General features: G+C 27.7%; 3 protein-coding genes across 5 annotated transcripts in view; 2 read left to right on the top strand and 1 right to left on the bottom strand.

The window, feature by feature from the left end:
- LOC132929844 (cell adhesion molecule Dscam2-like) overlaps positions 1-12,491 on the top strand; it is a 67,955-nt gene extending 55,464 nt beyond the window's left edge. Inside the window, exons 16-28 of the mRNA XM_060995447.1 lie at positions 97-167; positions 1,445-1,676; positions 1,756-1,902; positions 2,242-2,400; positions 2,467-2,594; positions 2,667-2,823; positions 2,933-3,065; positions 3,138-3,547; positions 4,397-4,693; positions 6,012-6,180; positions 7,634-7,959; positions 9,191-9,349; positions 12,112-12,491. Of these exons, the coding sequence (XP_060851430.1) occupies positions 97-167; positions 1,445-1,676; positions 1,756-1,902; positions 2,242-2,400; positions 2,467-2,594; positions 2,667-2,823; positions 2,933-3,065; positions 3,138-3,547; positions 4,397-4,693; positions 6,012-6,180; positions 7,634-7,959; positions 9,191-9,349; positions 12,112-12,143 (2,420 nt within the window). The 3' untranslated portion in view covers positions 12,144-12,491. The remainder of the gene's footprint in view (positions 1-96; positions 168-1,444; positions 1,677-1,755; positions 1,903-2,241; positions 2,401-2,466; positions 2,595-2,666; positions 2,824-2,932; positions 3,066-3,137; positions 3,548-4,396; positions 4,694-6,011; positions 6,181-7,633; positions 7,960-9,190; positions 9,350-12,111) is intronic.
- On the bottom strand, positions 12,194-17,393 carry LOC132929846 (SH3 domain-binding protein 5 homolog). Its single transcript, XM_060995453.1, has 8 exons — positions 17,000-17,393; positions 16,872-16,934; positions 16,265-16,442; positions 14,034-14,152; positions 13,783-13,866; positions 13,499-13,720; positions 13,191-13,427; positions 12,194-13,118 (listed from the first exon to the last, which is right to left on the bottom strand). Exons 1-8 carry the CDS (start codon positions 17,081-17,083, stop codon positions 12,921-12,923), a joined length of 1,185 nt encoding a protein of 394 aa, XP_060851436.1. The 5' UTR covers positions 17,084-17,393; the 3' UTR covers positions 12,194-12,920.
- Positions 15,196-23,701, top strand: part of LOC132929845 (sodium/hydrogen exchanger 9B2-like) — a 26,051-nt gene continuing 17,545 nt past the window's right edge. The window contains exons 1-2 of one of the 3 annotated variants that reach the window (XM_060995449.1): positions 15,196-15,307; positions 17,993-18,043. In XM_060995449.1, the coding sequence (XP_060851432.1) occupies positions 18,025-18,043 (19 nt within the window). In that variant the 5' untranslated portion in view covers positions 15,196-15,307; positions 17,993-18,024. Of the gene's footprint in view, positions 15,308-17,687; positions 17,821-17,992; positions 18,044-22,704; positions 22,855-23,701 lie in introns of those variants that run through there. The other 2 variants (XM_060995450.1, XM_060995451.1) reach the window with 2 other exon arrangements.

Here is a 23,701-nt window from a genome sequence, read left to right as displayed (position 1 = left end):
TCGAATTCACATCCAAACACACATTAATCCTTCTTTACTATTAATTAATTAACGATTTATTATAAAAATAAAAAACTAAGTAAATTTTTATTTCAGAACCTAGTGCACCTCCAAATAATGTGGAAGCCATTGATATTGATACAACTCAAGTGACAATTCGATGGAAAGTAAGTATACTTTTAATTGATTAGATAAGCGTATCTCATGACACTGTTACAAAAAAATAAAATTATATTTACGTCTAATAAAATTAATATACCTAATACATTTTGGTTGACCAGAAGCGTAACTAAGATGTTTTAAGAAGGGGGCTGTTAACAGTACATAAACATGTAATTACTAGATTGCAATATGATGAGAAGTGGCGCTCGTAGCTCTGGTGTAAAACTTTCACCTGTTGTATGCCTCTCATGACCTTTAAGTGCATAATGTGTTTAATGTGCATAATGCTATTGTTTCCAGTCTATTCTATATTAGTCCATGAAATCACCCTACCTCTTGTACAAGTTGAAATTTGAATATAAAAAGTAATATAATATTACTCTATAATTTTGAATTGTGAGCGCAAGATGACACGATCAACTATTCCCATAGAAAAACAAAATACAAGTTTTTCTTTAAGCTTTTATAGCCGTTACAAATTACGATATAAAATATATTTTACATAACTATAATAATTATAATATTACATTTCAAAATCATTAATGAAAAAATGACTAAAAATATTAAAATTAAAGTCAAAACTATTCGTTGACAATGTCGATAATTATTAATTTTTCTATTCACTTTAAAATATAAATTATTTTTAGTACTATAATAAATATAATCAACCTTAAAATAAATATATAATGAATTTAAAAGTTTTAAACGCCTATGGTTTGGATTTATATACATTTGAATATTGTTTTCTAAAGTTGGTTATTGTCTTATTATTATTTCGTATGGCTTAGATAAATATTACATTCAATTCACAATTTCACATAAGTAACATAGTATAAAATAGGTATAAATATAAAATAAAAATAATAATTTTATAATTGTCTTATAATAAGCTATAAGTGAGCCATCTTATTATTATTTATGACGAGGTTTAAAAATGATGAATTTAAATACATAGGTACTTGGCCATAATATTTTAGAACTGTTAAGTTTTAGTAATTTTTTTTTTTTGTACATTTTTTTGACAAATATCTATTATATTTTGGGAATTTTTTTTTAATTTAAGGCACAGATCCGTTTTTATATAATATTAGTAAATTATAAGTATGACAATGTTTGAGTGGACATATTGTTTTTTTTGTCCGTGTACTTGTAAGTTATTATTATTATAAAGCATTTTTTTAAATAATTGATCAACATTTGGACACATTAGGCTCATACATAAAAATCAAAATATAACAACTTTTAATCTAAATTATTTCTATAAAAAAAATGTGTTTGTTAGCCTCCAGATAAAGACACGTGGAATGGCCAAATAACTTGCTATAAAGTATCATATGCAGATGTAAATGAAATAACAGAAGTATTCACAAAGACAACCCTTGGCTATGAACGATGTGAAATTCGAATCACCAACCTTAAGCCATTTACGACTTACAGAATTGCAGTGAAAGCTTTCAACAGCGTTGGACACGGGCCAGATTCGGATTTTATACGTATCACGACCAACGAAGGAGGTAAAACAATAATGTTTGAAATGAACTTCTCAACTGTTAGTTTGAAAACGCACACTAATCAATTAAAAATGTTGTGTAGTGCCAGAAGAACCCCCACAAAACGTTCAGTGTTCGCCGTTGACAGCAGAGTCGTTACGAATGAGTTGGGATCCCCCGCCCATACAAAGTCATCATGGCACTATATTAGGATACAAAATACACTACAAAAAAGTGAATCCAAAATCAGGTAAAAAAGCAATAATCAAGTTCAATAATCGTGGATGGGATACTCTCCTAAGTCCTTCTATAACCTCCCGAAAATGCTTGAACAAATAATTATAATATTTTCCTTTGTAAATATTAATAATATTATTCATAGAAAAAATACTAGAAATAAATTTTATAATGAACGTAGTAAATATTTTGTCAAAAAGAAAATCTCTCTATTTTGCATTATCTACTTGTGTAATTTCCAAACGATAACCCCTGTTAATATTCTAAAATTAAATTATAATAATATACAAAATACAAATACGTTCGATTGGAATATATTATACAATTTATAATATATTATTTAAATGTATAGGGTCATTTGTCTTAAACGAAGTGAAAAAAACGACAAATTTGGAAACGAACCTGCACGCTCTAGACAAGTACACAAACTATAGCGTAAAGGTATTGGCGTACACCAAAGTGGGCGAAGGAGTGCAATCAAATCCTGTTTATTGTTTAACCGAACAAGACGGTAAGTCGTCGTATTCTTAATTATATACGTAGCGGGTTATGCATTATAACACATCGTCCGTTGTAGTTCCCGGGCCTCCGGATAACGTGAAAGCACTGACGGTGACGTCAAGTAGCATTCTTGTGTCTTGGATTCAACCGAAACGACCGAACGGCATGATTATCAAATACACCGTATACGTAAAACATAATAAAGTACATCACAATCGTTAAATCGAATGTAGGCAGAAGTGTAGATAATATATATAGAATTTCGTTGGTTTCTAGATCGTTGAAAAGGAAATTGTGTTTGGCGACAAAAGTACCAAGATAGAGGTGAGGCGGCTTAAGGAATTTCAACGGTACGAGTTTTGGGTAACCGCTTCGACCGTGGTCGGCGAAGGCCAACCGAGTTTTCGGGTGAACCAAAGCCCGAACTCCAGAGGTAAGATAGTATATAAATATGCCTACGAACAATGCGCGTGTATTATTATAATGCACCAGACACGTATAACAGATATATAGTTTTAAAAAACTGCTTTGTCTACCCACAGCACCAGCCAGAGTGGCGTCGTTCGGCGAACACGTGAATACCATCGTGGGGTCCAAGTGCACGATCGAGTGTTACAAGGTAGGCATGCCGACTCCCGTCATCGTATGGAAAACGCCCGATGGTATCGAAACCAAGTGAGTAGTAGCCTCGGCCCACTACGTCATTGTATACCACGTCGATCTCTGTTCATTTTTGTCGGTTCGAAGGATGCTGTCCGACGGTAGCTTATCAGTGGGCCCCGTGAACGACAAAACCTACTCGGGCAACTACACGTGCCACGTGGAGAACATATTCGGCAGAGACCAGATTTCGTACACGCTCAACGTACTCTACCCTCCGTCGCCGCCTGAGTTCAGCGTGGACCCAGTTTCGACCAGCGCCGTCCGGGTTCAGTGGAAGCCGGTCAAACAGCCGGACGCAGTGACTACAGCCTACGTGCTCAACTACCACACTGGCAACGAACAGCAGCAAAGCGTGGACGTGGACTCTGACCGGTTCACGTACACGGTAGACCGTTTGAAATGTGGTACCAAATACGCGGTGACCATGCAAACCGTGAATACGGTCGGCATAAGCAACGTAGGTCGCGTCGTAGAAGTGTTTACGAAAGGCGGAGGTAATTATTATGAACGGCGTTTATTCCGATGATAGATTTTTTTTTTTATTAATTGTGGATAACTGATATTTACAAAACATAATATAACCTATTTAAAGTCTTGAACGTAAAACTTATATTTCGTATACATTTATAATGATTAATGAGTGAAAACGGTACATATACCGTTTTTCATAACTCATAAGTCGGGGAGAAAAATGACAGCCCAGTATTTCGTACAGTTTACACAATAATAATACCCAGCAATGAATAATAACGTATATTTGTCACTTAAAAATCAAGCATCAGTCGACTATCATACATCAAGTTTTTTTAATGAGTTGTGTGTTTAAATAAATCAAGTTTAAAAAACGAATGTATGTAATACTAAGTACGGTCATTTACAACTGTTCATATTATGATCAATATTATATGAACTCCTGAAAACATTTAAACTTTTTACGTTACATTATACTTTCAATTAATAAAATAACATGTGTTTATAGAAAATAGAACCTTAGTTTTTACTGCTGCTTAAATAAAAGAGAATTAAAAAAAAAATTCAAATAATTTATTGTACCCTATAATGAGTTTATAGTCTTCATTCACATGAGAATAGGAACAGCGCTTAGAACAAATTTAGGTATTGGTTATATCTCATCAGTTCTATACTAGATAAAACCGCACTTTTATAGCTGAAATTTGTTGAAACAAATTATTTTATGCTTGAAAATATGACCGATATAAAAAAAAACTGATAAATTACTGACCCATTTAAGTGTTACTAACTTTTATAATATATATAATTAAATTACTTTTGTTTTTCACTGATCCGCTGTTATGAAATTAAAATAAATATAATATTTCCAGTGCCCAAAGAACCTGACAAGGACACCGTACTGTCCGTGAACTCGACCAGCGTCACGTTCATGTTCGATTCGTGGCCAACGCAGATGTGCAGTATACACTCGTTCACGTATCAGTACGCGGCCAACGGTCGTGGCGGCGGATGGATCAAGTTTCCCAGACAACAGTTGATCGGCGGCGACACGTTTACGGTTGGCAAGCTGCAACCGGCTACCGTCTATACGATCCGGATGGTCGTGCACACCGAAGCCGGTGATACGTCATGGGAACATCGGTTTGCCACCCGCACTAAGTCCGGAGGTAAGCGACAGATTAGAAGCAGTGACGACAGAAACCGCTCTTCTTCCTCTTATTCCTGTTTGGGGTGGTGATTCCTTCGTGCTTACACCCTTGTTCTGAAAAAAAAAAAATAGATTTCCACGTCTCGATTTATTTTTGACAGAGAAAACATACTAATTTCCCCTCCCCCCCCCCAAAAAAAAACCTAACGAAATTCCTGCACGCGCTATTGAGCGATGACGAGTTAAACACGTTTACATTATATTATACTTTAAACGCAACGTTTGACATCGCGACCGGTTAATAAAAATGTCCTGATTACCAATCGTTTTATAATTTCGATAGGCAATACCATTATGACAAGTGGATGCGTGATAGTAGTGTGTTATTAGGTCATTGCCTCATGATCAATTGGGAAGACGGTGGTCACCATTCGGCGCTCGGTCAACAATTATAAAGATAACGATATTATATTATGAGTATTATAACAAATTGATGGGCACAATATATAAGAAAAATAAACCATTTATTCTTCTTAAATTTGAATTAGTGAATTACAAATTATATAATTTTATTATATATTATAACCACAATATAACTGTGAAGTATGAATTAGCTACCTATCTAATTTATTGTTCAAATAAAGCTATAAACATCTATGAATTGCATTTTATATAAACTTTCAACTTTTCAAGTGTTGATTTGTTTGTTTAAATTACTCTACCTAATATATTTGAGAACATTAGTTCATATTATACTTTATGAAACGGTTAAAATATTATTTGTATTGACTATGGGTACTTGTTACGCAGTTACGCGTCTTGCATTTTAGACTATTGTAATAATGAATGCTGATAGGCGAATACTATATAATTGATTTATCGTGTAATTATATAAAATAATAGTTAAAATCATATTTTGGAAGTACTTATATTTTTATTGTAGAATGGTGATTTAAGGGTTTGTGGTATTTATTAGGTTTTTGGTCTTAATATATTATTATATTTTGATAGGTACTATAATTTGTAATTTTACAGGGATAATGCGTGAAAACTCAAACTATTTGTAGAGAATAACCACCTTTCCTTTCATGATCATTTTTCAAGTATTTCCGAGTACTAAGTACTACTCAGAATTATAATAATATTATTCGTTATTACTTATTATTCACTTAAGTGCATAAATATACTTAACCTATACAAAATAATGACATCAAACGACCTGCAAGTGTAAATTATCGTTTCCTACTCTGACGGCTTTCCCTATAGCGTAAATCATATATTACTACAATTTTGCATAATATATGTAATATTATTCACCATATACACTATAATTTCAGGAATAGTGTCGTTGGATGTGTACAGTAACGACGATGGCGTCATCGACGACGACGACGACAATTTGAGCATACCGAATTTTGCGCAGATGCACAAATACGTACCGGCAGCCTCCGCACTCGTTTGCATCGTGTCGTTTTGCATATGCATATGTGTCGTAATTCAAAGAAGGTAAAAAATAAATAAAACAAATAAACTGATGTACACACAATAAACAATTTAGTGCGATATACACACACACTTGCCCGCGTGTGTAAATAAATATGTAGATATATAATATTATAACAGTATATACGAGAAAACCGATAACGTTATTTGTAGAACAAAATACTTGAAAGCGTATTACATACAAAAAATAAAATACTACCTATATAGTTTAGCTAAATACGTATATGATAATAAGAGTACAAGACCATCCGGTCCTGATATAAATACAGCCGGTGGTATTAATGCACCTAAGCGTGTGTCGAAAACAAAATAAATATTATATATGTGTAATAATACGTAAACCCATCTCCCGATAATCAATATCTATATTATTCAAGATAGACCGTCATCCACGTGCAGCGTGTTTCATTATTTTCCGTCTATTTGGTTTAGGTACCGACTCGTGAAAATCGATCTATTTACGTTTATTTTTTATACTATGAAACCAATAACGTTGCTTGTAAATACCTAAGTAGTAAGTAGGCACTTACTAATACAATATAAAACCACAGATACAACTAATAATATGCTAAGATTGTTGAGTGTTGGGTAGACGGTCTATTAAATATAGCAATATTACTAAATATTACCTACCATTATTCAGTTTATATTATAATCGAGATATTGATTAGGTGTATGAAATATAATTTTAATTGAAGTTCAACATTCGGGGGTAAAAAAAGACATGCAGTCTATGTGATAGAGATGATAGCATTTGATATATATGTTAAAAGTATGATACCTTTATTTTAGGACCTTATGTATTGGTTTGTATTGATGACATAAAGTAGTGGAGTTTCTTTTAGGTTATTTAAAGACAGTATTAGTGTATCACTGATGATTTTTTTGATTAAAATTACCACTTACTATGTTAATTAATGACCAAGGAAGGAAAATTGAATAATTATATGTCTGGAGGAGGAGGGTCAATGAATTTCCAAAATTGTAACAAGAATATAGTGTATAATTAATGATATACCTGAGACTTGAAAAGGGAGATTTTGAATTTAAGAAAGTAGAGAAAATTGATTATTAATGCAGCACCTGCATAATAGGTATAATGTGATATTATTGGAATGATAATTTTACTTTGTTATACTTTAGACATTTATTGATAAGTATTTTAATTATTATTTTAATGAACAATGTATTTCCCAAGTAAATACTTTTCGTCTTATCCTCCCCTCCAAAAAAAAAAACCAAAGTACCCCTATTTTTATATGTAATAAGATTTTTGAGATTTCTCAAAACGGGACAATGTATTATTCTCATCATGGTGTTTTTAATATCGTCATTACTCACTAGTAACTATTAAGCAATATCTACCAACCTATTGAAATATATTATTTAAAATCAAACGAGAAAGTGTATATTATATTACTACAGTGTTGGCCCTGTGTGCGTTTTGTTTGGACAGGAAAAAAGACGGGGCGCAGTACTCCCGAAGGAGGAGGTCGAGCAGTTCAGCCGAAAGGAAATGCAGTTACGAGGTTGACAAACAAGTCGAGTACACGACGTCTACACTTCAGAAAAGTAAAAGGGACGATTCGGCGGACAAGATGTTCATGGGTGGCGGTGGCAAGAACATCGACTATGACGTGTGTCCGTACGCAACATTCAGTGTGATGCAAACGACACCATCCGGCAGCCGGACGCCCACGCATCACAGGGCCCTGAGCCAGACTGATTGTTACGAAACGCCCGACCACGTCGTACACGGTCTGCCGATCGACAAGTCCTACGGTGAGTGAAATAGTTGCCTGCACCTGCACCGCCATATTGGAATGTATCAACTAATATTATATTAGAAACGGTATTTTTAATGACATAAGTACTATATTATGTAGATACAGCTTAAAATGCCGTTATTATAACAGAACGTCACGAGACCAAAAAAAAATATTTTATTCATAATATATAAGTATCTAGACTCTAGAACTTTATTTATAAGTCGTGGACCCCCCTCCTCGTTTTAAGTATCATAAGTCAATTACCTAGTTGTGGACATGCAAACAAAAAATGACAACACGAAGTACGAAAAGGTAATAGGTAACTTATTTTTTCGCTTAGTAATAATTAAACGAACAGATTCAAGTATAAAATATGATATCATAGGTTTTAGATAATAATAGTTAATTAAACACAGTACACAATATTATCAGTATTTTAATAATACTCGATATTTTAATATTTTATTGCAATATGTATATAATACTTTTGAAAGTAAGACTATCCAATATCCATAGTATCAAATCATTTAATCAAAAATAAGATATATATAGGACATGGGTACTTACTCATATTAATTTTACAATCGTAATTTTTCCTAACAACACTTTTAAATTTAATTAAGACGCAATAGTTTTGAAACTCAGAAAAAATCATATAATTAAATTAAAACTATTTTATATGTCCCAACTAATTATTCAATTTTAATTATTATAATAATAGCTCTTTTACTTAATACAAAAATAAATGCATTTATGATTTTTAAAATTAACAGAATCAAATAATATTAGATGAAGAAAGTTAAACTTAGTTACCTATTGTATTATAATCATTGATCGTATAAAAATAATAACTACTTATAGAGTATATGGGACATATAAGCATATAGTAAACCATACCCTAATGTATATGTCGATGAAATTTAATTAAAAAATTATCTGTTTTAATAACTAAGTATTAATATTACATACAATGATAACAAACTTCGTTTTCTTTTAGACAGATTCTGCTTTATAGTAAGTATATCTTCAACATAATATGAATATGAAAATATGTTATATTATATTGGTTTTAAATGGTACCTACTAAAAATTAAATATATTTTATAAAGATTTCTGATTAATATTTATAAAATTTTATTTTACTGTAAATAGTCATCCCCACCGAACAAATTACAACCGAAACGTTCGAAATCATGTTTTTATGGAACCAAAATTTAAAAAATATTAATGTTTCTTTTTTTCAGAAATTTCGTACATATCAAATCAACAGACTCTCCCTCTGACAGCCGCCAAGTCGTCGGCGTCGAGAAAAGCCATGACCCCTGTTCATTTCTTAACAGACATGGACGACGAACAGTGTCGAAAAATCATAGCGTCCAACACAGTCAGAAAACAGAGCTCAGGTGATAATTATTATTAGGTATACTCGTATACTTTTTGAAGACGTCACGTCATGATGAACAAATATTGAAGTACCAATCTCAGACATATAATATTAACACACTGCGTGTTTAATAATAATTAATAACACTTAACAAATAGATAAAGAAATACAAATTTGTTATCGCCATAAAACGATTAGGTATTATAAAAATACGTAATAGAAAATATTTTAAATCTTTCTCAAGATATTTGAGTACAAAATAGTCATAAAGGTTTATCAATTATATCTTCTAATATAATGAGTAGATCAAATTGCTTCATACTGCAGCCCCCTCCTCATGCGCAACCACGCATCAAGTAGTATTTACAGAGCAAGAGCAAGAAATATTCTTTTTTCATTAAAATTTTAATATGGATATGATATTATTTTCCCTTGGGAAAAGCAGTAATCCAATCAAATCGCGCTTACCATGTTTCCTGTAACTAATGTCGTATACATTATACTTTAGGGCGTGAGGAAGTAGTTTTTTGCGGTATCACATAGGTGGTAAAATTCTAATTATACAACGCATATATTTTCATTTAATTAATTTAGGATTTCGTTATAATTTTAAAAGTAGGTATCATTGCTTAAATTTGAAACCCTCACCAATTATGTATTAATAATCATCAAATTTCAAAAAAAAATATTTGACGTTTTTTGTATTATACTATTATGTATATTTTTATAATGATTTTTTCCCCATTATCCTATTGGATTTTAAACCGTCAGACCAAGAATAGTTTTTCTATTATGTTTCTTCTACAAAAATAATAATGAAAAACATGTGCGTGAAACAGGAAATATTACTATTCATACTTCATACACAGTTAAGTAACATCGAATAACTTATGATCGCTTGTGCATGTATCAATTTTATTAAGTTGCGCATTATGACACTGTCAGATAGCAGATAATATACAAGCTAAGTAGGTATAATAAATATTAAATAATAATGTGATGTTTACTGACATGTGATATCATCGAGATCGAGTAGGTAATGTTTTTGTTTATGTTTACTGAGTATAATATGCGATTTTATTTTTATAGTTTACACGAATATTATATAGATTTAGCGTATAGGATATTATATAGATTGAACTGCAGGATATCTACACCAGCGTTTCCCAAAGTGTGTTCGGCGGGACAGTATCAAGGGTTCCGCCATATGTATATGATTATTGAGAAAATTATTTTATATTATAATTGGATTATTTATATTATTAAAAATTATGATTTTAAATAATTAAAAAAAAGGGGTACCGCGAAACATAAATTATTTCTCAAGGGTGCCGTAGTCGTAATAGTTTGGGAACCGATCAGTTTTTTCAAAAGGGGAGGGGGATATACATTTTTGACCATTTCTAGACCATTATATATAAAAAATTATATTCTTGCATTTACTAACAGGTGCTAGTTAATTAAAATAATATATTATAAATCGTGTGCAAGGAGAATTAGTATAATATTACGATTTATGATGAATATTAGATATTACTTATTACTTATTAGTTATAGGTATAGGTAAATCTTGGCGTAAATCATCTCGTGATGGCACTGATGGTAGTAAATACGCTTCACTACCTACCTACTCTATTGCTACTAATCAATTTAAATTTTATGGACAATTAAAAATTATACAGCAAAAAATATTAAAAACTTGCCAAAAATAAGTCAATCTGGGGGAAGGCGATCAACACACTCGATGGCTACACCGTGAACATGTCCCTGATCCGATTTATTGATACATAGAATTATTAGAATTCCGTGTAATTTAGATAATATTTAAATATTTAATCAGTAACGTATGAGAAAATAATATTGAAAAATTAATTTTATATCAAAATTAATAGCACATAGGTACTATATAGCAATATGGAAAGTAAAAATATTATATTATTATTTTTTATATATTATATAAGTATTGTATTTTAGACTTTAGTAATATATTTATATATCTGTATAATATACATCACTGATGCAGTGCCCATGCTGTAAAAATACTTTATTATTTTTGAGAATTTATAGTTTGCAAAGTGGTTTTTAGATTAAACAATAAAATTGAATTTTACCTCAAACTAAAGCTATATTAATGGCATAGCCGGTAGAAGTGCATCCCCTCTACAACCGAAATTTTAAGAAAATTAAAAAAATATTTCGATGATTTATGAATATTATTACAAAAGAAAAAACTTATAACTATTGTATTCTACTGATTTTTAATTGTTATCTTTATTTTGTTAGCTTATTTGTTCATGGACAAAACTTAACTATAAAATATTGAAAATAATGATTTATTTTAGAAAATCAGGTTTTTCGATAGCTAGTTGGTACTTTGATGTATCATTTTAAATTTCCCTGGTAATTTTCTTGAGCGCAAAGAAAAACTATCTAATAAAAAATATTATGTGTCTAGAATTTTTTATTTTTGCAAATTAGAAAATTTTAACTTTAAACTAAGTTACTTTTTTTTTTAAAGTTAACTTTTAATTTAACGAGTTAACAAAAAAAATATGAGTAACTTTTAACTTAATTTAACTTTATTATTTTAAAAATAACTTAACTTAACGAGTTAAAAAAAATCGTTAACTTGCCCAGTTTTGCACATTTTACATTTTAATAGAATTTAATGTTTGAAACATACCTACCTAATTAATCAAAAACTTTGTAATAGAAATCATAACTGATATTTAAGAAACAGCACAAATAATATTTTATAATATTAAATGTTTGCATTTTTAGAATCAAGAGGAGCACGAAGACACTACAATTAAGATATTATTAAAAAGACAAGAAAATGTTGGAAGAATAAAGTACGAAAATATAAATCTGTTGGACCATCATAGATTTCTTTTATCATTAAACATGTTTTATACATAAGATATATATTATAATAAATTATGTTTCTTTTCATAATTATAAACAATGTTATATTTAAAATTTATTTATAAAAATAAGTTACATATTAAGAAAAAAAATACATAAAATAAAATAGAATGGCATTAGGAAATTATACAATAAAATAAACTAATAAAAAAAAACATATTTTAATTTTGTTGTCATTTGGGTAACAATATCTGTAATGGAACAACATTTTAAATAAACCACTGCTATCAAATGAAGTTGTTGTTTTTTAGTACCTACCTAATTATTAATGATATTAATTAGTTTGCAACATGGTAAATAATTACAATCAACTAAGTTACTTAAAACATTATTGCTTTACAATAAACAAATATACATCCACATTGAATCATATAGCCAAATAACATTAAGTTGCCTATAATCTTAAATTAGTTACAATAGGATTAAATGGTATTGTGCTCGATTCTAGCTACCTTGATTTACAATTTCCAAATGGAAAATAAGTGTGAAATTAATATTAATAGATAAATCAACTTTAACAATAAGAACAAGAAAACATAACACTCATTGAGACAAGGCTAACATATACAATTTGATTTCCTATCTCAATACATTTCAGGTAAACATTTTCTCCCTAGGCCAATTAATTGAAAGCCTAACAAATTTTGATTTATACCAATAATTTACTAAACAGGTGATTGTTGTTGTGATTTTTCGCACTCCTGTTTTAACATCATTCTATCCAATTTATCAACAGTAGCATTTAACTCACTCTCCCAACCTTTACGATCTTCTACGCCTTCAACCTCTTCAGTTCTTTTACTTTCCATCATTAAAGGTTTAGTAGCGAGATCACGTACTTTTTGACGGAGTTGTTCAAGTTCCTGTTATAATTGAGACAAAGTAAAATCATTAACCTTACACTCAGATATGGTTTATTGAAAATATTTAAATACCATCGTCACTTGGCTATCATCATCAAAATCTAAGTCATCTGCATCACTCAAAATAGAACTAGTATCCATGGATAGACTACCCAAGCTTCTTGAATCACATTTATCCAAATTCCAATCTAAATTTATATCTTCCATGCCATTGGCATCCTTTTTGTTATCTAGCTCTTGCCAGCTGTTGACCATAGAAGAAACTTCTGCACCAACACCAGGTTCTCGTGGACCTTGTAATGAACATTCCTGTCAAAGAATACATCAAAATTGATCAATTTTGTTTGAGATATTTAAGATTTAAAAAAAAATGTAAGTACCATAAGTTTATTGTTTTGTCTTTGCACATGAATTTCTTCAGAGATCTGTTCAAGTCTGTGCAAACAAGCCGAATATTCTTGTTTAGCCCGTTGCACAGCATATCGGATTTGAATAATAGTATCTTTTTGTGCTGCTAATTGACCTTCGCATAAATATTTTTCTTCAAAATATGGACGAGACTTAATAATGCTACGTTTAAACTTCTGCTCCAACATTTGAACCTAAAATGAAATGTTATTTGAATATTAAAATTTAAGTACATAACAGAAGATTTACAATATACCTTTTGTTCTGCAGCTTGGTAGAGAGCAGCTTTTCTTTGATGCTCACGCCCACTTTCAGTCTTTTGATTTTCTGCTTCTGTTACCTGCACATAATAATGTTATTGGTATTTTAACTAAAAAAATTATTGAACATTTTTATAAAAGGTTATTAAAATTTAAATTTTTATACGTAATAAGTAAGAGGTAAAATAATAATAATACATAATATTCTATGAATAATGAATATTATGATTCCGTTACACTTGAATACCTTTAAAATAGCGTTATTTAACATTTCTTGCCACGCACTATCAAATTTCCATTCATGTTGTTTACTAAGAAACCGTGCTTCAGCTAATGCTACAGTTTCTTTAGCGGCTTGATGAATTTCTAAAATTTATAAAGTACAATTTTACTTGTAATACAGACTATACAGTTAAGACTATAATCTATTAATTCTTTTTTTATTATTATTATTATTTATTTGTACTTATTATACAATAAGCAGAAAAAATATCTTTATTTCATAATTAAATATAGGTATAGGATATATGAGTCTATCTAAAATCAACACAAAATTATCTAATTAAATTATATAATATTATTCATTAATAATAACTTTATAATGGTTTGCATTAAATACAATAACAAATGCCAAATAGGCAAATATTCAAGTCTAAGGAATGAAATATTTTTTAAATGACTTAATGTTATTTATTTTTAGATATTTAAACAAAAAACTAAATAAAGGAAACATCCAAGCTCAAAAAAGGTGGCCAAAGCCCTCTTACTCCTTTTTTGCCAATAATGAATATAGAGTTTATTTTATTGTTTATGTTAAGTATAATGTTTTGGTTATGTATTAATATACACCCCCCCCCCCATGAAAATGTCTGCAAGTGCCCTTGGATTTTATTAAAGTTATAAATTATATTTTTACTGATTTAACTGATTTAGAAATAAATCATAATTGGTGGTACATAGTTATGATTTTAGAACATTTAATTTCTAGGTCTTTTCAATTCAGTTAAATAACTTAAATTGATAAATTTTTTATTACTGAACGCATTTTAGGACTTCCTTATATAGATGATGAATGAATATAGATAACACATTCTTATTGGATCTACAATTATCCATTAGTATGAAATAATTAACAAACAGTATTTAAAATGAGCAAAGTACATTAAAAATATCTCATTTAAAACAGATTTTTTTTGTTTTCAATTTTAGTTAGGTATAATGTAATATAGAATGAAACTATTTTATATATATTAGAATTATAACAATATTTTATATTCTATATTACACACACTTCTACAACCTAATTAAAGAAGGTTTACATATTAGATTAAAAATTATTAATAAAATAATTTTTTCCTTCTATTTATGATAAGATAAAAATGTACTTGAAAAGTCTCTTATTTGAAATATTATATAGATTGATTTTAAAAAATGTACAGTATACAAACCAATATTGTTAGAATTGATATATCTCTAGTATAACAGATCACACAGTAAAGCACTACAATATTCGAGCTTTTGGTATGTACACAATTATATATTTAAAAATAAATAAAATTTAAATATGAATATTTATTATAAAGCTTAATGTTATAAAATGTTTGTCATATATGTACAATATGTACATATTTATAAATAATAGGTAAAGAAAACTAACTAATGTCTAATAGATACTGAAGTTGAATAATTGAATTCATCATTTTAAATTCCTAAATAAATTATTAAAATAATTAATTATTTAGAATAAGTATTATTTTATAGTTAGTTAAGTGTTAAAACCAACCAGAAAAAAATACATCCCTTAAATAGCTAAGTCAATAAAATAAAATTAGAAATAGTGGATAAATTTTTATCAAAATAACTATCAATAATTCTGTTGTTTTTGAGTAGTTTCTTTTAATTTAAAAAAATAATATAATCACATAAATATATGTTTGGAAAGATTATAATCTATTCTTAGTTTTCAATCTAATGTTTAATCTATAACAACAATATTGATTTTTCTATGAATCATATTATTTTTTAGATTAGAAAAATGTTATCTATAACTAGTACAAAAATGTTTCATTAATTTCATATTTAAAATATTTTTTTATTTATATTATTACTATACAATTCAACATGAATCTCTAAACATTATAGTAATATGTATTGGCTTAAGAGGATGCTATACCCGCATGTGTTGTCTTCGTCTTACACATGTATAAAATAGCAAAAATAGTTTTGCACAGGATAGAATCACTCAAGCTGTAGTGATAGTTAAGACTGCAAATTGAGTATAGTTTAGAAAATTATCCTTTTTATTAGAAGAACATTTTGTTTCTTAGTTATGACTGTAGCGTTCTCGGTTCTTTACCACACAAAAAAGTTTTTGCTATGTTTTATATTTTAAAACGGATACAATACATGCTGGTGTAGCATACTTTTAAACCAAGGAAAAAAATTAATTTTTATAAATGTTTATTTTATTGATTTTACCGTTAGCTCGTTGATATTTTACAGCTGCAATTTGACATTGTTGCTGAGCATGTTTAGACATATTAAGTGCTTCATAAAATGGCCGAGCTTTATCAATACATGAACCTAGTTTGCGAGCTCGTACTTTTAATCTCCTAGAAGCTTCAGCCATCAACATTCTGAATGTTGTATTTGCTTCCTAAAATAATAATATAACATATAGATTAATACACTTAATATTACATTTATTAAAATATTTGTCCATAAACTAAATTATTAAATATTATATAAAATGTATTCTGTAATAAAAATATAATTAAAGAGATTAATAATCAAAAATGTCTAGTTTGACATAAATTAACTATAACTGAAGAATAGAAATAAAATAGGTTAATATGTGCTTCCTCCATGGCTACATAGTAACTATTTCAAATATTCATTATTATTTGTTTACATTACTCTAATTTCTAGTAGTAATTTATAAAAAATAAGTTGATAGATTAACATTGTAATTTATGTATTAAATATAAATCTAATAATATAGGTAATGTGCAATAGGTGCATGTAATGTAATAAAATAAAATGTTTCAACTGTTAAATAATTTAGTTTATATGCACATATACTTACATCTAATTCAATTTCAAGTTTATTTATATTGTCTGTGGATGAATTCAATTTTTCAAGTTCCAGCTAAAATGAAAATCAAGAATTTAAAATATTTTATCCATATAAATAATTATGAAACCTATCATTACTTGAATTCTAGGGTCTAAACTATCCTCTTCATTGTACAGGGACGTGTCAGTCTCCTGATTACTCTGTCCGCTAGACGAGTCCATCGTTAAAACAACAAATGTCTTTAAACTGGTTAAAGCATTATAATTTGAAAATAATAGTATTAAATTTAAATTTAAAAGGATAGTAAAATAAAATAAAAAATAAAAAAAAATGTCAGTAAAATAAATACTAAATTGGCCGTACCAATTGTATTAAAGTATCATTTATTATTATTATTTTATCGTGATAAAGGAATGCGTGATAACAAGACGATAATGAAATAATACAAACATCAAACGTAACCGACGTTACGGTTTAAACCGTGTTTCCTGCGACCACCACCCACAGATGTTAAGTACAAAGTACTAAGACATTATCCGTCTGACAAACCGTTTACCGTTACCACTTATGCTATAGCCTCTAGGTAGGTATTTTACTTATTTTAGATAGGTACTTTAGTCTTTATTAGTTTATTGCTATAATAATGCAATAACTTTATTACTTAGCTGTATGTACCGTAATCTAATACAATTAAATAAAAGTATAACGTGTAGACTATAGTAATAAAGTCTTCTCTACTCTCTCACTCTTCAATTTTATTTCAACCTTCAATTTTCATATTTTGAATAATTGAATATTAATTTTTAATGTCGACCGTCGTACACTCGTCTCTACCTATCATCAATCGTTATTCATTTCATCGTAATAATAAATGTATTTAAATAATTACCCATCCTACCTATCACGAATTCGGCACGACAATTGCTGATGGCATCGAATCATTTTATAAATTTCTACGGTATAATAATAAAATTACGATATCTAAGTACCTAGTACCTTACCTATCTATTATAATATTATATAAGAATAACATTGTATTTAATACTTATTAAAAATCATTTATTACAATATCAGTTGTCTTTTACCGATCGCATTGTATAATACCTTCTTTGTTTATACTTTGTTTGCAGGAAATAATAAAGTATTGGAGTAAATCGAAATAATGGATAAACCCTTAATAGGTATGTTACACACTCGTAAATTGCGATATTGTGATTTGTATTTGTTTGCTTGTATACGCGTATAATAATATATAACATTACTTAGGTAATATTATTATACAGTTGTGTTTGTATATTGTATGTTAAACCATCAACTTACTCAAAAGTCGCAACATATTTTTTGTTGACCATGAATGAATTTATCAACGGTTATTGTATAAACTTAACACTGTTAGGCTACCAATAGCATAGATTGATAAATATATACTATTAGTAAATCGTGCAAATACACGTGTTTTATAAAAAATGTATAGTAGAACGGTATTAATGTGTTATAGGATTTAAGTGATACCTACCTACATAGGTATCTTAGGAATGAAGAATGTCCTACTCATGGCCGTACCTGGGGGGAGGGGGTTCAACCCCCTCAGAAATGCTTTCATGTTATATTATGTGGTAGTAAAATAACTTATACAATATTTTAATAAAATTAGAAAACAATTTTTTAACTTAAAAAGTTAAAATTCTACCGAAATTAATTTCCAGCCTTAGTCCTATTCCTACATTCCTACATAATATATTATTATAAAGGTACAATTTATAATTTAAATCTTATATAGGTAATACAATCTCTAACTTCAATACGTAGTTTACACGAACAAGCCTCAAGTTACTGGTGCTTATATTATATTATTGTACCTATATTATGAGTGATACGACTCATCTTACAGAGATAAACGTTGGTAGGAATAATGTTGAGTACCTAAACATTTACTGGTTTATTGCCTTATTGGTTATCAATTTAATATGTATTTACGTCTTTTTAAAATTATTTTTTAGATGATTGTTGAATAATATATGTTGTATTATGTCTCACTTGTTTTCTCGTTTAATTATTCTATAAGCTTTTAAAAAAATATGTTAACATATTATAACAAACGGTTAAACATTAAATCTCAAAACAACCACATTTCTAGATTATCTCGTAGGTTATACTATACCTAGTCATATAATAATATAATACCTACAACCTACGTGGTTATAGTTATTTCCAATCAAATTAATATTTATATGTATGTATATATTATATCAAATACCAGTTTAAAAAATTGATATAGATTTTTTATGTGTAAATATTTGCTGACATATAACACGTAGACATGTAATATGCATGCGTAGGTTGAAAGAAATGTTACAAACTTTCCCAGTTGGAAAATCCTGGCTTGGGGAAAAAATAAGTGACAAACCATAAAGAATGATGTAAGAAGGCCACGAGTCATAAACACCATAATTATAATAATATGATATATATTAAGTATAAACGAATACCTAATCCTAAATGTTTCATTGTTATGAAAAGAACTTCATAAAATTGAAAATACCGAAAAAGATAATATGTCATACTTACGTACATAATAATAATAATTATTCAACTATAAGCATGCTTTTTTATCTTATCCGTATATTTTGTTATTTGACTAAGCGGTCTACTCTCAAAAAATGGTAAAAAGATAAGAACTTATCTCGTATTCTTATTCTTCCGTAATATTATGTATACCTACCTCACAAATCGCTATAACTATGAAGACATGAAGTTAATCATTACGTAATTACTTTTGAATTATTTAAGTATCTGCCTACTTTTATAAATAATTATATATTTATATTTAAGAACATGCAATTAATACTTTTATAATTTGGGAATATCCAACCAACATTATAAAATTGGCAAATTTTAATAATACATAAATAATAGTATTATCTTGTCTTCTACCTTAATAACTAAACTATCCTTCTTTACAAGAAAATCAATTCTAGAAACATTTTTTGGTAAGCTAACCTACTAATCAATATTATAGGTAAATTTAAAATGTTTAAAAAACAACAATAGATTTTGTGTATTTTAAATTTTTACCTATATTATTATTATAAAACAACTTTTAAAGAACTTGATATTATTTTTCAATCTTTTTAACACGGAAAAAATAATTTAATTGTTATGAATCAAAAATTTAAAATTTTTATAAATAGTTCAAAAGAAGCAAAAATATTTTTTAAATTGTATTATGTCTGGAAAATACTTATTTAAATAATGTGAAAATTAATGCCTAATAACAATTATACTTTTCAATAAAATCGATTTTGTTGAAAACTTTAGGTATTGCATAAATTGTTTAGGTAATTTTTTTAATACTCCTAATTATTTTGAAAGGAACTGGAATATTTTACCCAAAATATATTAATTAGATCTATTTTATTACCAAAAAACATCCTCAATGTTGATTATTGAAGCCCTTTTATTACTCCTTAAGGTAACGTCAGACGGAAAAATTATGAAATAAATATTAGGAATAAAAAACAATCCTTAACATTTTACAAAGCCTATACTTGCAACATTACTCTGTTTAGAATCAAAGAAGTTAGTTAAATATTCACGAATACTGTATACCTACTGACTAGTTATTATAATTAATAGTAATTTAAGTGGTTTAACCACCTAGACTGTAACGATTATAAACATTTTTCCATGTATATTGATAATCATGCCGTGCACTTTAACTTGAAAACTATTAAGAAAATTATCTTTTTAAAGTAGGTATAGGTATTATTTAGGCTTAATATTCTATATCTGTATAAATACCATATATGTTGTAAACTTAATGAAAAAGTGTAAGATAAAAAAGGAAAATTATTAAATTTAACTGTTATTTCAAACTATGTACCTATCTATTAATTATAAGTAATAATATACACTGTACTTATATGTTTATTGTATACCTATTACACAATTTATATATGAAATAAAAAATTTAGCAGTTTATTTAGCTTTTTAATTGTATACAGAATTATCGAAAAAAAACTTACAGGTCCAACTTCTTATTGTCGCGCAAATATTTTATAATATGCAGTAAATATTTTGAGAAAATCATTGTTGAATGTTTGTAAACAAATTGAAATAAATCTTTGAAATAAAAATAAAATATTATTTTCATTATTAAACTGTCAATTTTCAAAGTATTTTTAAAATATTTTTATAGTTATATAAGTGATGCATTATTTTATTAATATAATGTGTATAACTTTAAATTACATTCACAGTAAAATTAATATGAAATATTATGAACTAAATACTTCTCCGTTTTTATCTCACTAATTGCAATGTTCCTATCTACATTGTTATTTGATTTAAAATTTGGAATTCAGAAGGGATTGAAGTACCTTACTATAATTTTGAAAGTGACGCACGCATTCATTTTCCTTAGGTAGGTAAAATCTACATATTATCTATATTTTTATTGTCTTACGTCATTTTACTTGGACTACAGTGACGCGATCCAGAGACCCCACCCCACGCTTAACATCTATTTGAATATTTATATCGGGTGATACATTTTATTCGGTATTCATGCAACATGCACATTGTAATAATTATATTAAATAATAAATCAAAAATATATATTATCCAATCCACCTCAATAAATGTATTCTAGCGATATCGACTTTGGATAATATTTAGGTTGAATTATGTTACATTTGTTTCATTCTTCAAGTTTAAACTGATAAATATATAATTAATCTAATAATAATAGGTTTAATTTTTTAAAAAACAGATGACAATATTTGTTTCAAACCAAAAATAATATAGATAAATTATTATATGTACTCAAAAAACTCTTCACTTTCTTTTTGAGAATTTATTATAAAATGAATTGTAAAGTGCATTTTTCAACTTACATCTCATAAGTAGTTAAAAATATATAGTATTCAATAGGCCTATCAATATAAAAAGACAAATAATTTAAATCCTCATAACACGTTAGCACTACAACCACACATAGGTAATATATTCAACAAATTTGTTATTAACTTTTTGCACAGTATAGATTTACTCCCGGATTTTGTTATACTTAATTTTTGCTGGGAGAGATTTTTTAACTTTTGTCCTGCCAATTATACTCCAACGCTATAAGTTTATGTTAGAGAACTTTTTCTTGAGTAAAAAATGACGATCCCATTTTATTTAATATTGTTAAAACACTTCAAGATTTTGTTGGACTTTATTTTCGCCTAAAGAAACTTTTAAAGTTTAGCTTTATAAACAGTATAACTTTATGATAATGAACGATTTTAATGTTTTTACTTTATTATAGAGCAACCACCAGATTAGAATTATGTAGATACCTTTGTTTTTTATTATCAGTCAAAATAAGTTGGTATAATGTGGTTTTAATAATATCCATCGAATAAAGCTGACAGGCTTGACATTTTTCAATTGGAATAAGGACGCTAACAACAAAGAACTAGTCAACTTAATCTAAACTTCAATCTTAAATTAAAAAATAATGAAAATAAATGTTGACGATTGAAGCATTATTGCTCCAAAACATAATGAGACGCATTTTGAAGATTCGTATTAATTAATAACTGTAGATCATAAATGATTATTACCTATCAGAATATATTTAGTTTAATTGTATATATTATTTGAATATTTTACAAAGATCTATTGTTTCATTTTTATTTTTACTGACACATAGCTTAATGAGAATGTGAGGAATTCAGCATTAGGCTTATCAAAATTTCCAATTTATCATTCTGATAAAAATATACATACAAGTTTATATATAATAGAGGGGGTTGTACTATAATAGCTATTAAATATAATTGTAATTCTACATTTATAAATATTTCAGTTATTTCACTGGGACAATTAATATATTATTCAATCCGTTATAAAAACAAATGATTATTTTGAGTAAAAATAGTTATATCTACTCGTCCCAGTCAATAAATTAAATATTTATATTTTGTTCAATCATCGAGAAGTAATCGTAAGTATTCTATCGTTAAATCTTAGATCAATTTTAATTTATATCATAATAATTACTATCATGGAATGATAATAATATAACTTTTTTAGTAAGTATAATTCTATGTATAATGAATATTAAATTTTATTCATTTAAAAATAATAATAATTTATTTATAATATAATATATATATATATATATACAATTTGTGGCATAATATTGTAACTATATATGGTAAGTACCAGGTACCTACACTTATGATAAGTTTCAATTTAACGAGTTTTTACTCTTTTAATGAATACAGCATATATTTTTAATTAATATATCAAAAAACAATATTTTAAAAAAAATTTCAATTCATAAAAATGTAATTTGGACAAGTTCATTAGTGATATTGAATATTAAAATTCTTAAAAAATATTCTGTTTTGTAACTTTAAATTAAAAATGTTTGCTATCATTAAAACAGATAATGTTTAAAATTTTTTTTTCATAAACGTTAATTCCTATTTATCTTGATATAATCAGTTTTAAAGATTAAACAATTACACAGTAATAGGTATACCTATATATACTTTTAGACGGTGACCTTTTTGTAAAAATTTGTGTATTTCGTTACACCACCTTACATTGTTTCTATAAATTTAAATAATAGGGAAGAGATATATAGTAAATAAATTAAAAACGTAAATAAATATATTATATACCTCTCTACTTAGTTTTGTGGAGTAAAATGTATTCTATAAAAATAAGTTAATAAATGTTTATATACAATTATAAATTATAGGTACCCATTTATTTTGATTAATTATAATACAATATAGAATTATTTGTATGTAAAAAAAAATTAAAAACTATGTAACACATTA

This window comes from Rhopalosiphum padi, chromosome 4 (genome assembly GCF_020882245.1).
Source record: "Rhopalosiphum padi isolate XX-2018 chromosome 4, ASM2088224v1, whole genome shotgun sequence".
Lineage (NCBI taxonomy): Eukaryota > Metazoa > Arthropoda > Insecta > Hemiptera > Aphididae > Rhopalosiphum > Rhopalosiphum padi.
This window is presented reverse-complemented; position numbering and strand designations above follow the sequence as displayed.

What these genes read in the sequence shown, in the direction of transcription:
- LOC132929846 (XM_060995453.1), bottom strand. Translation starts at nt 17,083, where the DNA reads ATGGACTCGTCTAGCGGACAGAGTAATCAGGAGACTGACACGTCCCTG. An exon ending in TAAATAACGCTATTTTAAAG is followed by an intron (nt 13,867 to 14,033) that starts GTATTCAAGTGT and finishes TATTATGTGCAG; the next exon opens with GTAACAGAAGCAGAAAATCA. An exon ending in ACCAAGCTGCAGAACAAAAG is followed by an intron (nt 13,721 to 13,782) that starts GTATATTGTAAA and finishes ATTTCATTTTAG; the next exon opens with GTTCAAATGTTGGAGCAGAA.